The 14,643-nt window shown below is 29.0% G+C and overlaps 3 protein-coding genes and 1 long non-coding RNA gene across 11 annotated transcripts; 3 read left to right on the top strand and 1 right to left on the bottom strand.

The window, feature by feature from the left end:
• The first annotated feature begins 203 nt into the window (after window positions 1–203).
• LOC100648642 (zinc finger C4H2 domain-containing protein) lies at window positions 204–2,103 on the top strand. 5 transcript variants are annotated; one of them, XM_020865021.2, is made up of 5 exons: window positions 204–559; window positions 732–903; window positions 970–1,151; window positions 1,226–1,450; window positions 1,653–2,103. In XM_020865021.2, the coding sequence occupies exons 1-5, from the start codon at window positions 501–503 to the stop codon at window positions 1,780–1,782; spliced, it is 768 nt and encodes a 255-aa protein (XP_020720680.1). In that variant the 5' UTR covers window positions 204–500; the 3' UTR covers window positions 1,783–2,103. The 5 variants fall into 5 exon arrangements, with proteins under 5 accessions (XP_020720680.1, XP_048265055.1, XP_012167861.1 ...); XM_048409098.1 differs by having other exon boundaries at window positions 205–559; window positions 1,226–1,441; XM_012312471.3 differs by having other exon boundaries at window positions 210–559; window positions 1,241–1,450.
• Window positions 2,098–5,679, bottom strand: LOC100648831 (major facilitator superfamily domain-containing protein 8). 2 transcript variants are annotated; one of them, XM_003398165.4, is made up of 10 exons: window positions 5,548–5,679; window positions 5,104–5,269; window positions 4,876–5,023; window positions 4,562–4,805; window positions 4,394–4,482; window positions 4,103–4,322; window positions 3,922–4,021; window positions 3,721–3,855; window positions 3,544–3,653; window positions 2,098–3,458 (listed from the first exon to the last, which is right to left on the bottom strand). In XM_003398165.4, exons 2-10 carry the CDS (start codon window positions 5,133–5,135, stop codon window positions 2,965–2,967), a joined length of 1,572 nt encoding a protein of 523 aa, XP_003398213.1. In that variant the 5' UTR covers window positions 5,136–5,269; window positions 5,548–5,679; the 3' UTR covers window positions 2,098–2,964. The 2 variants fall into 2 exon arrangements, with proteins under 2 accessions (XP_003398213.1, XP_020720673.1); XM_020865014.2 differs by having other exon boundaries at window positions 4,616–4,805.
• A 500-nt stretch (window positions 5,680–6,179) lies between these two features.
• Window positions 6,180–6,935, top strand: LOC125385716. The gene is made up of 2 exons (XR_007225283.1): window positions 6,180–6,312; window positions 6,526–6,935. It is a non-coding gene; the product is annotated as an uncharacterized LOC125385716 (long non-coding RNA).
• A 1,070-nt stretch (window positions 6,936–8,005) lies between these two features.
• LOC100649098 (DNA (cytosine-5)-methyltransferase PliMCI) lies at window positions 8,006–14,643 on the top strand. 3 transcript variants are annotated; one of them, XM_048409069.1, is made up of 17 exons: window positions 8,006–8,144; window positions 8,247–8,418; window positions 8,499–9,072; window positions 9,167–9,530; window positions 9,605–9,931; window positions 10,002–10,154; window positions 10,242–10,701; window positions 10,771–11,382; window positions 11,464–11,790; window positions 11,861–12,012; window positions 12,090–12,424; window positions 12,493–12,604; window positions 12,720–12,869; window positions 12,957–13,123; window positions 13,218–13,458; window positions 13,522–14,513; window positions 14,606–14,643. In XM_048409069.1, exons 2-16 carry the CDS (start codon window positions 8,298–8,300, stop codon window positions 13,753–13,755), a joined length of 4,329 nt encoding a protein of 1,442 aa, XP_048265026.1. In that variant the 5' UTR covers window positions 8,006–8,144; window positions 8,247–8,297; the 3' UTR covers window positions 13,756–14,513; window positions 14,606–14,643. The 3 variants fall into 3 exon arrangements, with proteins under 3 accessions (XP_048265026.1, XP_048265024.1, XP_048265027.1); XM_048409067.1 differs by having other exon boundaries at window positions 8,062–8,418; XM_048409070.1 differs by having other exon boundaries at window positions 8,062–8,418; window positions 13,522–14,532.

The raw sequence follows: 14,643 nt of genomic DNA, 5'->3' as shown, positions 1-14,643 counted from the left end.
TTTAATCGTCGTACGTATCTTAAACTTAGACATACTTTCATGTACGATTTCCATAAGCTATCCTTATCAGATTACAGAGAAGCGTTCTTGGATCTATCTATCTGACATGATACTTTGTTTCAAAATGAACCGCTCTTTTTTAGTTCGTCGATATAGCGCTATATGGCGCGCGTATTCGACTGCATCTTGGAATTTGTTGTTTCTGATCTATCAAGAGATGCCTGTCATTGTAATTTATGGTATGAATTATATTCGTTGTGTTGAATGTCAATGAAATTAGTTAATTCTGGAAAATACATAATTACAAGTCCGACGATTTCGTTCGTTTCTCAATGAAAGTTCTGTGCATATAGAATTCTTATAATTATATCTTAAATATCTCGCCCGTAATGCCTTGACAAAAGGAATTTGGCTTCTGAACTCGCTGCATTTATTTGATAAACAAGCTATCTTTCGTTTGACAGGCTTGTCTAAACAAAAGTATCGGGAAGCATTTAACGATGTCAGCCACCGAAACTACAGTCATTTTCGCAAAACTGGAAGCACTGAAAGACATCAAGTACATATACGAATTTGCATATACAAAGTCTTTCTTTAAACACGATGAAATGTTTTGAACAATCCGAAAAGTTTAACGTGCCTTTGTGCAACGTCACTATAGTGAACTGTAATATAATTCAATTTATTTTTTTCTAAAATAAAACTTCTAAATATTTTGTGTACTTTGTTAGGTCGAAAACACTCCAACTGGAAAAGATGAAGCAGAGAATCTTGCAAGAAGTAGAACAAACTGAACAAGAAGAAAAATGTCTGCTGGAATATAAACAAGAAATGGATCTTCTTATGCAAGAAAAAATGGCACATGTCGAAGAATTACGTCAAATACATGCGGATATAAATGCGGTATGATGAATGATCTAATATCTTAGTTCTAGATTATAGGTATAATTATTTATGTAACTATGGTAGATGGAAGCTGTTATTAAACAAGCAGAAGAAGCTAGAAATAAAGCAAGAGAGACAGCAAAATTAATCCATAATAACGATTATCAACCTCTAAAACATGATATTGATCGTATGCGTAGGGAATTTTTAGGATTGGAAAGGTTACCAGAATTATATGAAACAGAATCTGATCTTATTTCACCAGAGTAAGTTGAAATGTGAAATAAATATAAACTGTCTTGAATTGAATTATTAAACTATTATAATTATTATAACAAAGATTGTTTGTTCATAGCTACTTTGACCGTCCAATGCAAAAAGCAGAATGGAGGGTCGAAGTAAGAGGAGAAGATTTATTACCCCCTCTTACTCTGCACCATCCTGGTCACCCAGGTGGTTCCACACCTTTCCTTGCTCCTCAACCTCTTCAAGGTCCAAGTAAGCCAGAACCAAGACCATTGCCACCAGCCCCAGGCCCACCTGCTCCAACATTCAGGTACCACTGGTATATCGCAATTTTATATTATATTTCTATATAATACATAAGTCACATTAGCCAACTAAGTTAGTTGTATCCAATATATTTAACTTTATAAAAATTTTATTGACAGTGACAAATAACAAAAGTGCTCTATATGTTATGATACATTAAAATATACTATATATAGTAGTATATTAGCTTTTATGTTTTGTGTCTTTGCTTTTAGGCAACAACCACCCCCTATGAAATCATGTTTATCATGTCACCAACAAATTCATAGAAATGCACCAATCTGTCCCCTTTGTAAAGCTAAGTCGCGATCACGTAATCCCAAGAAGCCAAAGAAAAAAGACTAATTATATTTATAAGTGTTATTTATACTATGAAACATCAAGCATTTCTATCACATAATTCTAAGGGTATGTGTTAATGCTTTTTTTATAACTTAAAATAGTTTGACTACTATAAAAACATGCATTCGTGCAAAGTGTATAAAAGTGTTTGCAAAATGTATGTATTTATAGTAATGTTTTTAACTTTTCTTAGAAATTTATTTTTGATTTTTATAATACTTGTATCAACCAGTTGTAAGACACTGAATTTTCGCGACGATAATTAAATAATTTTTACCATCAATAAGATATACAAATAAATCAGCACGATTCTTAAGATTTTAATTAGTTTTTTATATTTATTTTTATAAAACAGTAATTGATACATTTCTTCAAATACAAACACATTGCTTTAGGCGCATCCTTTATTGCACACGTTGTTTTATATCATTATTTTAGCAAATATATATACATTTTAGTAAAACGTACTTCACTAACTACAATTATTTTAATGCAAAAATTTATCTTTTTTTTTTTAATTTGTAACCTTATCCAACTTTTTTCATTCATAATACTCACTGAGTTTATTCAACTGTAGTATAAAACATCATTCAATTATTTATGGTAAGTACTTACAAATCCAGATTATTCTGTGAAAAACATTTGTAACTGTTAAATTTAATTGCACCCTTATTTATATATAAATTGAGCTAAATATCAGTCTTTCTATGTTATTATGACAGGTATATTCATATAAATTTAAAAACTATACACAATATTTTTAAACAAATTTTTCCATAAAAAATATACTTGCGTGTGTATACTTGTATAATTTTCATGTATTGAATCATATCATAAAATCGTAATAAGTGTTGTAGAATTCTTTTTTTTTTTTTTTATCATATTGTATTATATATTATTTTCATTTTGTAATTTTACTTTATGAGATTGACTCTAAAACTGAACAAATTCATTACTTACATTATATTATTCTAAAAACTACACGACCCTGGTTATATTCTTTCATTGTTACGTACATATTTATGTATATAAAATATGTATTTTAAAAAACCTGTAAATATCCATAAAAAATATACTTGCATTTCGTAATATCATAATTGCATTTATATTAAACTCTTAATGGCAGCCATATGTTATGTATATAAGCTCGAAAAAAATAAAATCGAACTTAGAGTGTAGTACTCACTACACTTTATCACATCCCTCACTTTTGTTATTTTTATGTGAATCATTTGATCCTTGAGCATCATTAGATTTGAAGTGAACTAATGGAATTTCCGCGTCTTTTGATGGAATTGTTACTTTTGGCGGAACCAACCGTTCGTTTACAATTTGTAACCATATCATACATACTATCAATATTAAACCAGTAACACCAAACGTATGATATGTTCCAAAACGAGTATAAATTACACTAACAAATATTGGACCTAACACACGAGAAGCACATCCAGCACCTGTCATAAATCCCATCCAAACTCCTTGAGGACGAGGACCCAATACTTTACTGAAGATAGTTTGTATTAAAGTGACACCTAATGGATATCCTATAGTAGTGAATCCGTACCCAATGAAAAACTGTGTGACGGTAAGTTGCGGTGTATAGGTACACCATTCTTGAGTATGTGGACATCCTACGATGTCTATACCATCAGCATCTTTTGTAATGTTGTTAAATGCTGTAAAATAAAATAATTTTAATGTCTCTAGATTTAAATATTATATACAATATAAATGAGATGCTCTGTTTATTTCTGTACATACGTCCGTAATCAGCAATTTTCGGAGGGTCTGGTCCCCATGGAATATATAATATTCTTCCTATTACCATAAACAAAAATCCACCCCACAACATTACCTTACGTTCATTAAATCTGAAAATATTTAAGAAATAAATAAGGAGTCATTTTCCTGCAACATATCTCCACAAAAAGTTGATACCTTTTGCATAAAGGTTCGATCATAACAAATGTGATGCATGACATAATAGCACCAATACTCATTAGTAGACCCATATAATATAGAGATTCCGTTTTCGACCACGCAAATTGATCCATAGTTAAAGAAGTACCAAGTCTATAAAGAAATAAAAGAGTATAAAATATGACATAAAAAGATTTTATATTTTGAAATTGTACTTACGTTTCAAGGAGGACAAAATTAAATACTAAAACAAAAAAGGCACATATTAAAGTCACTGCTGCCAGAATATCTGGTTTTATAGACTTCAGGGTTTCTTCTTCTGTAATTAATAGATGAATTTTTCAATAAAATATTAACATGTTTATTTAATTAGAGTATTATTTAATTTAAATAAATTTACCAGTTTGTTTTCCTTCATTTCTCATTGCTTCGCGAATAGCAATTCGATGTTCTGTGAAATTCCATGGAAGGAATAAAGCAAAATTAAGGATTCCCATTATAACATTTATCCAACCAGTCATAGTATACATATTAATAGGTACATTTATAAAATATACGCCCTTTTCTCCAAGAGGTGTAACTGCAGCTTGCAAACCAGGACCTACTACAAATCCTAACACCTAACACATTTTAAAACAAGCTGTATATAAAATTCTATTAACACATATAAGGAAACGTAAAATCACATTACCTGAGCTAGAGACACCATTGAAACAGCATGTGTTCTTTCTACAAATTTTGTAGCTGCTGAGAGATAAGATCGAGCTACTGCGATATTAGCTAAAAACATCATATTATATAAATAAATATCAACAATTCTTTTTTAACTGATAATATTAAAATTAAATAAACTGCTAACCAGAGCTAACTCCAACCAAGAATCTAGCAGCTATCATGTAAATTTTTTGATCACCTGGTACAATCTCAAGGACACTATATAATCCTGATGCGAATGTAAATAGAGCTAATGTTGATAAAAGTGGAAGTCTTATAGATCCCCTTCTATCTCCCCACCAACCTACTAAAGGAGAGAATAACATTTGTCCCAAAGGATTTGCTGCAACTACATATCCCATGAACTCTTTACCAGCATCTTTATCCAACTACAACATTAATCCATAATAATATTTTACATATCAAAGTTCATCTTTATTATATCTTTATTATACTTACTTTATCAAGATATGGCCATACTCCTGTGAGTATAATACTGAATCCAAGCGACATAAGAAACATAGTAAAATAAATTGCATAGATGCTTCTCCATCGTTCTTTTCTTTCATCGACAGTTTCCAACTCGTCATCCACAGGAATAATATTTCTACCAAAATAAAATATTAACATATCAATATATCAAAGTAATTAAATATTTCAGAATTTTAATGTACTTTTATATAATACCTTTTGTGAAGTAATTTCCTACACCACTCCATTAAAAGTCATATAGAATTTGCATAAAACAATGAAGCACACTCTCTTTTTACAATTATAGATTTAGTATAAATATAAATGTTAATTTCTCACAATCTTTTTAATGTTAGCTGACTTCAATAATAATGTTACAAACCTAAGAAATGATAATATATAATTTTAAATATATATTTTATTGTTAAAGATAATACATATGTTCCCTCTCGCATCATTAAACTTTTGTCAAAAACAAATAAATCGCATTTATATCATTTATATTTATATTAGAAAATACTTGTTATAAAAAAAAAGCATTGTGACATTCTTTTTAAACATTCTAATTTCATCATGTCGAAAAGGTATTTAAAAATATTTTATGGATATGAAATGATTTACGCTCTCAAAAATACATAAAGAACAAGAAATGTTACTTACTCTATTCAATGAATAACTGAACTACTAAATTATGCTTTTATTATCGCATTTTAAATGAACATTTTCGATATATCAAAAATAAAAGATAGTAGAACACAGGATTTTGCGCGTGCTACTTCCTTTTAAAAATTTGCGCACACGCATGTCACTTGAGAATATTACAAACAGGCTAAATTCATCACTTTAGGCTCAAAAAAAGTTTGTCCTACGTCATTGCAAGTGTTTGTCGAATTTATTCATGTCCTCTCTCATATACCAAACAATGTATTGCTACAAGTTAGATTAATGCATAGACGAATGCAAACGAACTCTCAATTGATTCACTTATTATTATGGATTGTGGAGCATACGCGTTTCATTTACATATGAATATTAATCGCTAATCACGTTTCGAAGTGACTACTTTCTAACTATCAACCTTTGCTTCAATTCCACACATATATCTCTAAAAATGGATAGTTAACTCGTGACATACTATATGTCTCTCTTCTTTGTTCAATTACGTTTAATGATATTGGTTGAAGACAAAAAGAACACGTGTTTCAAACCTACTAATAAAACAGCTGATTGTCTCATTTAATACATGTATACATATATGAACATATAGTGTATATATATATATATAAATTTATATTGCTACATAAGTGCTACATTCTTAGCTGTATAATATTTCATCTTCATCTTGTAAATATGTACCTATGTTTGTACGTACGTGTTATGCAAATATGTATTTTGTAGTCATATTGCATTAGTCCTGCGTTATAAGTATGTATGTTAAATGTTTTATTATTTTACAATAGAAAAATTAATGATTGGATAATTAAAATTATTTATTGAATTAGATTATACATCATGAGAAGTTTCTAACAATTTGACATCTATCTCGTGACTTTTATGGCAAATAACTTTTTAAATTATATCTCAAATAGGTTATTTTTTAAAAAGAAATAGTTCATTTCTATTTTTCTTTTATTTCAGTATTCATTGAAATCAGGTCATCATGATTATATGATGTAAAATTTAATTTCACTCCGTGAAAGACAGCATTTAAATTAAAAAGTAAAATTTAATATAAAAGTGTGCAGTATATGTAATTGGAATAAAATGTTCATTTGGTTCAACTATAAACTACCTAATTTTATTGTGGATTATGTTAAGCAACATGCATCAAATTAATCTGTCCTAAAAATTAAATTGTACAATAATTAACAAAAATTATATTACAATGTAAAAAGAAGTACTAATGTTTTTATGAAGAAATTATGTACTAACTTCTATTATTTATATCATTAAACTTATATCGTTATATTATTGTAAACAACTATGTGCTTAAATATTTTATTATCCAATAAATGATTACAGTCAGTTGTAGAAATTTATAGAACAGATATTTGCAGAAATTTATTTATAACTTCAATAATCATGATCTGTGATAAGGTTTATAGCGATGATTAGAATAATGTCTACCACGATGTCGATATCTTTCATCCCTATCATTGTTATATCTCTTATTTCTAGGATACCAGGGGTCAGCAATGGGTGGCTTTTTTAATTCCATATTTTTAATTTTCATAAATTCTATATCTTTCTCAGTGTATCGATCTTTAAATTCCTCTTCACATTCTTCTAAAAATTTTTTTTGTTCATCAGTTAGGTTTTTTTCTCCCATAGCATCTCCTTTTGTTTATGTAAATTTGATAACAACAATAGTATATAGCTGTAAAATAATTACAGTTTTAAAATATACAAAAATGTCAATATTAAAAAATATTAACCAAAAATATCATCATAATTTTGAAAATAAAAGTAAATTTGGTTTATCTAAAATTCTTCATTGCTTGATGTCTATAAATAGCTTACAATATAATAATATACAAATTTTGTTGTTCTGTTTATGCAATGGAAATACTAATTTATTTTCAATATGTTTTTTTACATTTTCTATGCTATTTTCTACGCAATTCTATATATTTATTATTATTATTACCTTTATTATGATTATTTAATTTAAAATTTTGACTGTGTACTCATCACTTCGTACAAATTCAAAACTCCATGATCTAATGTAGTTTTATAGGTTATATTTATATTTACAGACAGAAATTACAATTTTACATCGATCATATCATCTGTGAGACATGACGCTTTTATAAATAATATTTATATTTTTTAGTAAATATAATTATTTTTAAAATTTGTGTATGTTTGTTATTTTTACGTATAAAATAAATATATTGAATTATATAATTAACCAATCATATTTCAAAATATAATGTGGCTTTTAAATAAGTAAAGAATAATATTTGAATTTACAATTTATTTGAACTAAATGTAAAGTATGAATATTAAAACATATTAATAAATATAATGAAACATAAGATAAATTTGTAGATTACAGAAATAAATAATAAATACATAAAACAAATGAAAATAAAGCGTTTCTATGTATATATAAAGTTCAATATAGCATCAAACATGGTATTCTCATGTGAACTAGGTTTGAAAGATTTTGGCGGTATAACCGTCAGCGTTGTGTCCTAACTTACAGTTATATGTATGCTATTCAGCTGAATTGTGTAGTACGCTATACATTGAAAGTACGTGAAAACGTGTTCATTTGTAATTATTTTTTAACGTACAAATACATTCCTAGAGCATTTATTTGGACATAAATATAAGAAATTCGTATTTTTTTTAAGAGTAATAACTTCTGTAGAAAAATTCGATAGAAATAATCGATTTTATACAATATGATATCCGCTATTATACCAAAGGCAGAAAGTTACGAGGTAGAGAAACAAATACAGGATGAAAATGATGGAGGAGAAATACCCTTAAATAGTCGAGTTATCGAAGAAAATAAGGGCACAGGTAAGAAACAAAAATAATTTACAAAAATACATAGTTCGTAGTTTAAATAGTAAGGGTTAAATTTACTTTACATTTATCAGTGACTGACGCTATGATACTTCAAGAAAATAGTAATGATAGGAAAAAACTACGTAGTGGGAAGTATATTAATATAGATCCCACATCTGATTTGAATAAAATTAATGTAGATGTAACTAAACATCCATCACCACAACAAAGGTCCCAGTCAAAAAAATCTGTTAAAAGAAAAAGTAGTGGAAGTGAAGAGTTAGAAGCAAAATCTCCTATGTTAATGCAAAAAGAAGAAATAATATGTGATAGTAACACCACTGATTTGGTAGTAGAGCAAAAACAATCAGATTCAAGCGATGAACCTGAGAACATCCTAAAGAAAACTAAAACTGGGGATAACGATACAATAAATACAGAAGAATCCAAAATATTGCCCCAGAAACCTGTCAATGTACATCAAAAATGTGAATATTGTTGTCAAAAGTTAACAAGCATAGACATAAAAATATATCCAGGGCATCCTAATGGTGCAGTAGAAGAAATGATTGCACTAACAGATCCTAGATTATCTTTATTCACAGGAGAAGAAGCTATGGTTCATGAAAGTGACGAAAGGCCACAAAATAAATTAACTCACTTCTGGTAGGCATTCCTTATAATAGAAAAATTATATAAATCTATTTTCTCTTAATTAAATTTCATTTTATGTATGTTGTCTTCTTTTTTCTTTTTATAGTGTATATGATAAGAATGGTCATTTGTGTTCTTTTGATACTGGTCTAATTGAAAAAAATGTGGTGCTTTATTTTTCTGGTTATATGAAACCTATTTATGAAGAAAACTCATGTCCAGAAGGAGGTGTGCCTACAAAAGACATGGGACCAATAAATGAATGGTGGGTGTCAGGATTTGATGGTGGTGAATTGGCACTTGTGGGATTTACCACAGCATTTGCAGAATATATACTGATGGAACCTGCTGAAGCATATGCACCATTTATGGATTCTGTAAAAGAAAAAATTTACATGAGCAAAATAGTTATAGAGTTTTTATTAGATGAAATAAATCCTACATATGAAGATTTATTAAATAAACTGCAGGTAAAAATTTTTTCACTTTTTTAAACATATTTCACATTTTGATGTATTAACTTTTATCAAAACATATTTTTTAGACGATAGTTCCACCAAAAGGATTGGCCAGATTTACAGAAGATTCTTTGTTACGGTATGCACAATTCATTTGTGATCAAGTTATTTCTTTTGATGCATCAGCACGACCAGAAGATCCTTTATTAATTACAAGCCCTTGTATGCGTGCGTTAGTAACTCTTGCTGGTGTAACGTTAAATAAGAGGATTGCATTACGCAGAACGCAATCTAGAGATCCGAAAAGTAAAAAAGTCACTTGGACGAAAGCTACAACTACAAAATTAGTCAATAATATGTTTGAAACATTTTTCTCTGATCAAATAGCTACAAATAATGACAAAGAAGTATCGGTATGTAATCAAAATTCTTATAATAAATAATGTTATATGTATACATACTATGTATAATATATTATTATAGGGACCTAAAAGACATAGGTGTGGGGTATGTGAAACTTGTCAACAGCCAGATTGTGGAATTTGTACAGCTTGCAAAGATATGATTAAATTTGGTGGATCTGGAAGAAGTAAGCAAGCTTGCAACAGAAGAAGATGTCCAAATATGGCTATACAGGTAAGATATTTTAATAATAAATGGCATTAATATAGAACATTTTCTTTTGTGAAATATACGTATTAAATACTTATTAACTAATTGTAGGAAGCAGATGATTCAGATCAAGAAGATGACGATTTTAACGATACATTAATAGAAAATGTAAAGATTACTCAAAAAATGATTTTGAAAGAATTTAAACATGTAGAGAAAGAAATTACATGGGTGGGAGAGCCCATCGTAGACGATGGACGAAGAACATTTTATAACTCTGTCATAGTTGTTGATGAAGAAATAAAAGGAAATGATTGTGTTTTAATTGAATCAAACGATCCTACTGTACCATTACAAATAGCTAAAGTCATTTATATGTGGGAAGATAAAAGTGGTGCAAAACTATGTCATGCTAACTGGTTCAGAAGAGGTAGTGATACTGTACTTGGTGAAACATCAGATCCTTTAGAATTGTTTTTACTTGATGAATGTGACAATGTTCCATTCACTTCAGTTAAATCCAAAGCTACTGTCATTTATAAAACGTGCCCAAAAAATTGGAATGAATTAGGTATTTATATTATCTACTCTCAAGGAATATATAATGATAAATTTTAGACATTAGTTGATTATTTTTCAGGAAATGTATTGCCAGAAGATGAAATACAAAATAAAGATGGAAAGACATTCTTTTATCAAAAAAAATATACTCCAGAAACAGCTCGTTTTGAGGATTGTACTTCAGATCCCGAATGCCCACGGAAAGAAATTAGTCATCGTTTTTGTCCTGCCTGTGTGCGTTTTACTACATTACAATGTTATTACACACCAAAAGTCTTTAATAGGGAAGAAGAGAAGAGCAACAAGGAAGTGACATACAGTATGGTAAAATATAAGGGCGAAGAATTTAGAGTTGGTTCTACTGTATTTTTAATGCCAGCGGCTATAAAGTATAAATTTACATCGACGTATCATATTTCTCCCAAAGTAAAAAAAGGGAAAGTAGATGAAGATATGTATCCCGAATATTATCGCAAATCATCAGACCATGTGAAAGGATCTAATTGTGATACACCAGAACCATTTCATATTGGATACATAAATTCAATCTATGCAACCACTAATAATAAATTAGTTGCATCATCTGATATATGGATTAAAATAAATAAGTTGTATCGACCAGAAAACACACACAAAGGACTCACATTAATGCAACAAGTTGATCTCAATATGGTATATTGGAGTGAAGAAGGTAAAATATTACTTAAAAAATTCAGAAATTATATAAATTAATATAAGTCAATTAACATATCTTTTAACTAAAAAATTTCAGTTTGTGATGTTAAATTTTCGGATGTAGCCGGAAAATGTTATCTGGCGTATTCAGAAAATTTAGATCAGTCTGTAGAAGAATGGACTGCTGCTGGTCCAAATCGTTTTTATTTTTCTCAAGCATATAACGCCTTAGAAAAGACGTTTGTTGATCCACCATACTATGCTATGAATATTGGAAAATCTGTGATTGGGAAAGGGAAAGGAAAAGCAAAGTGCAAAAGTAAAAAATTAGAAAATAGTGATAAGAAAATAGTTGATAAACCTATAGATTATTGTAAGGTGATAAGGAAGTTAAAGACGTTAGATGTTTTTGCTGGCTGTGGTGGTTAGTATAACCCATAAAATTTAATTGTGTGAGATACTGAAAATTTCCTAAAATTGAAATTGTGTTATAGGATTATCTGAAGGATTACGACAAGCTGGTATTGTTGATAACCAATGGGCAATTGAAAGAGACGAACCAGCTGCATGTGCATATCGACTCAATAATCCTAATACAACAGTATTTTGTGAAGATTGCAATGTACTTTTACGGAAAGTTATGAAAGTAAGTTTAGCTAACAATGCAAAATTATAAGAAAAATACGATATATATAATATAAAATATATTTCTATCTTTTCTAGGGTGATCTTTGCGATAATAATGGACAACGTTTACCTCAGAAAGGGGAAGTAGAATTATTATGTGGTGGTCCACCTTGCCAAGGTTTTAGTGGCATGAATCGTTTTAATTCACGGCAATATTCGTTATTTAAAAATTCTTTAGTTGTATCGTGTTTGTCTTATTGTGATTACTATAGACCAAAATTCTTTATTATGGAAAATGTTAGAAACTTTGTATCTTTTAAAAGAAGTATGGTACTCAAATTAACGTTAAGGTGCCTTTTACGAATGGGTTACCAATGTACATTTGGTATTCTGCAAGCTGGAAACTACGGTATTCCGCAAACAAGAAGAAGGTATATAACATTTAAATTATATCGATTAATTGTTTTGGCATATATATTCTTTATTCATTTGTTTTCAGATTAATAATATTAGCTGCTGCACCTGGAGAAGTACTTCCAAAATACCCTGAACCAACCCATGTATTTAGCAAACGGGCTTGCCAACTAAGCGTCATTGTTGATAATAAAAAAGTAATTAAATTAGTATTAATGTCTACATAAATTTAATTAATTAAATCGTCTACCTAGTGTATTTATTAATACATTTGCATAAGTTCAATAACATATTTTATGTCTTTTTTAATAGTATTCATCAAATTGTGATTGGATAGAGTCGGCACCATATAGAACGATTAGTGTTCGTGATGCAATGTCTGATTTACCTAATATCCGAAATGGGTGGAATACGGAAGAAATGGCTTATAGCGATGAGCCAATATCCCACTTTCAAAGAAAAGTAAACAAAATAACAGTAACTGCTAATATAGCATTATTAATATTAACATAACTTTTCTTATATAACTTTCCTTATGTTTGTTTACAGGTAAGACCTAAAGAACCAGATGCAATATTGAGAGACCATATTTGCAAAGATATGGCTCCACTAGTTGAAGCGCGCATAGCACATATTCCGACTGCGAGTGGATCTGATTGGCGAGATTTGCCAAATATTGCAGTGCGTTTAAGTGATGGAACATACTCAAAAAAACTGTAAATAACTTTTATTTATAATCTTTTAGATATTAGAACAGAATGATTAATTTAAAGAATAAATAACTTATTCTTTCTTTGTTATATATTGCAGAGAATATCTGTATCATGATAAGAAAGCAGGTAAGAGTTCTATTGGAGCACATCGTGGCGTATGTAGTTGTTGCGCGGGTAAGATGTGTGACCCAATAGCTAGACAATATAATACTTTGATCCCGTGGTGTTTACCTCATACTGGAAGACGTCATAATCATTGGGCGGGCTTATATGGTAGATTAGAATGGGATGGATTTTTTGGTACTACCATCACTAATCCTGAACCTATGGGCAAACAGGTACGTATTATGTTACTTTTAAAATTTTATTCATAAATATTTAATTCTATCGTTTATGCATAGGGCCGTGTGCTACATCCGGAACAAACCAGAGTTGTCAGTGTAAGAGAGTGTGCTAGATCACAAGGTTTCCCGGACTCTTTTCGCTTTTACGGAAATATACTTGATAAACATCGTCAAATTGGTAACGCAGTTCCACCACCATTGGGTGCTGCTTTGGGTTTCGAAATTAGAAAATGCTTAGAAGATGACGATGCCGATCATATAAAAAATAAGATGGAAGATTTTCAAGATTGATAAGATTATTATAAATATAATCTTTATAAAAATTAATGATAGCATACTAAGTTACAAATTTTCTTTTATCTATATAAATTTATCCGCATGTGTTCAGTAAAAATATGTGGATGTTTTTACTAGTTACATAGCCAAAAGTATTGTGATGCATATTTGTTATGCAATATTAGTCGTAAAAAATACAACGTTTATTTCTATATACGAAATAATTTCCGAAAATAGGTAGCAGTATTTTAAGTTAACTTATCAAAATAGTTCTCAATATATTTAAGACTTTGTATGTATTAAAAATTTTATATAAAAAAACATTTGTGATTTTATTACGTCATATGTATATATTGTATCTTTTCAGTTATATGTTAAAATTATTGTTTATCAATATAATTTTAGTAGTTACAAATAAAGTTTAAGTAATACAAAGAATATTTATTATAAAATAAAAGTTTTATAACAAAAAAGTGTGTCCGTAATCTTTAAGCTTATATAAATTATTTTTGTACCAATAACAAATATTTCTTTTTAAATTTTCATAGCAAACACAAATGTAAACACGTATAATAAAAGATGATGAAGATTAGTTTCTCTCCCATTCACAATTGTTCAAGTTTGAGAATAGGCACGGTGTTTTCAATGTGCACGTTGTATGTCTGAATAGTTTAAACGTTTAAACAGTATTTTACGAATTCTTTCTTTTATCATGTGGGCTGATACTATTTTAATCGTATTTATTAGTATTTGTACAGCTTTATTAGGAGAAGGTAATGCCATTTTTTTAAGGTATTGTTTTAAGTTTAAGGTTATATTTATTTCTATATTATACTTCCTCGGTAAATTTTGATATTATTGGTAGGTTTAACATGGTTGATGGTTTATAGAACAGAAAAATAT

The sequence above is a fragment of the Bombus terrestris genome, chromosome 10 (assembly GCF_910591885.1).
Source record: "Bombus terrestris chromosome 10, iyBomTerr1.2, whole genome shotgun sequence".
Lineage (NCBI taxonomy): Eukaryota > Metazoa > Arthropoda > Insecta > Hymenoptera > Apidae > Bombus > Bombus terrestris.
This window is presented reverse-complemented; position numbering and strand designations above follow the sequence as displayed.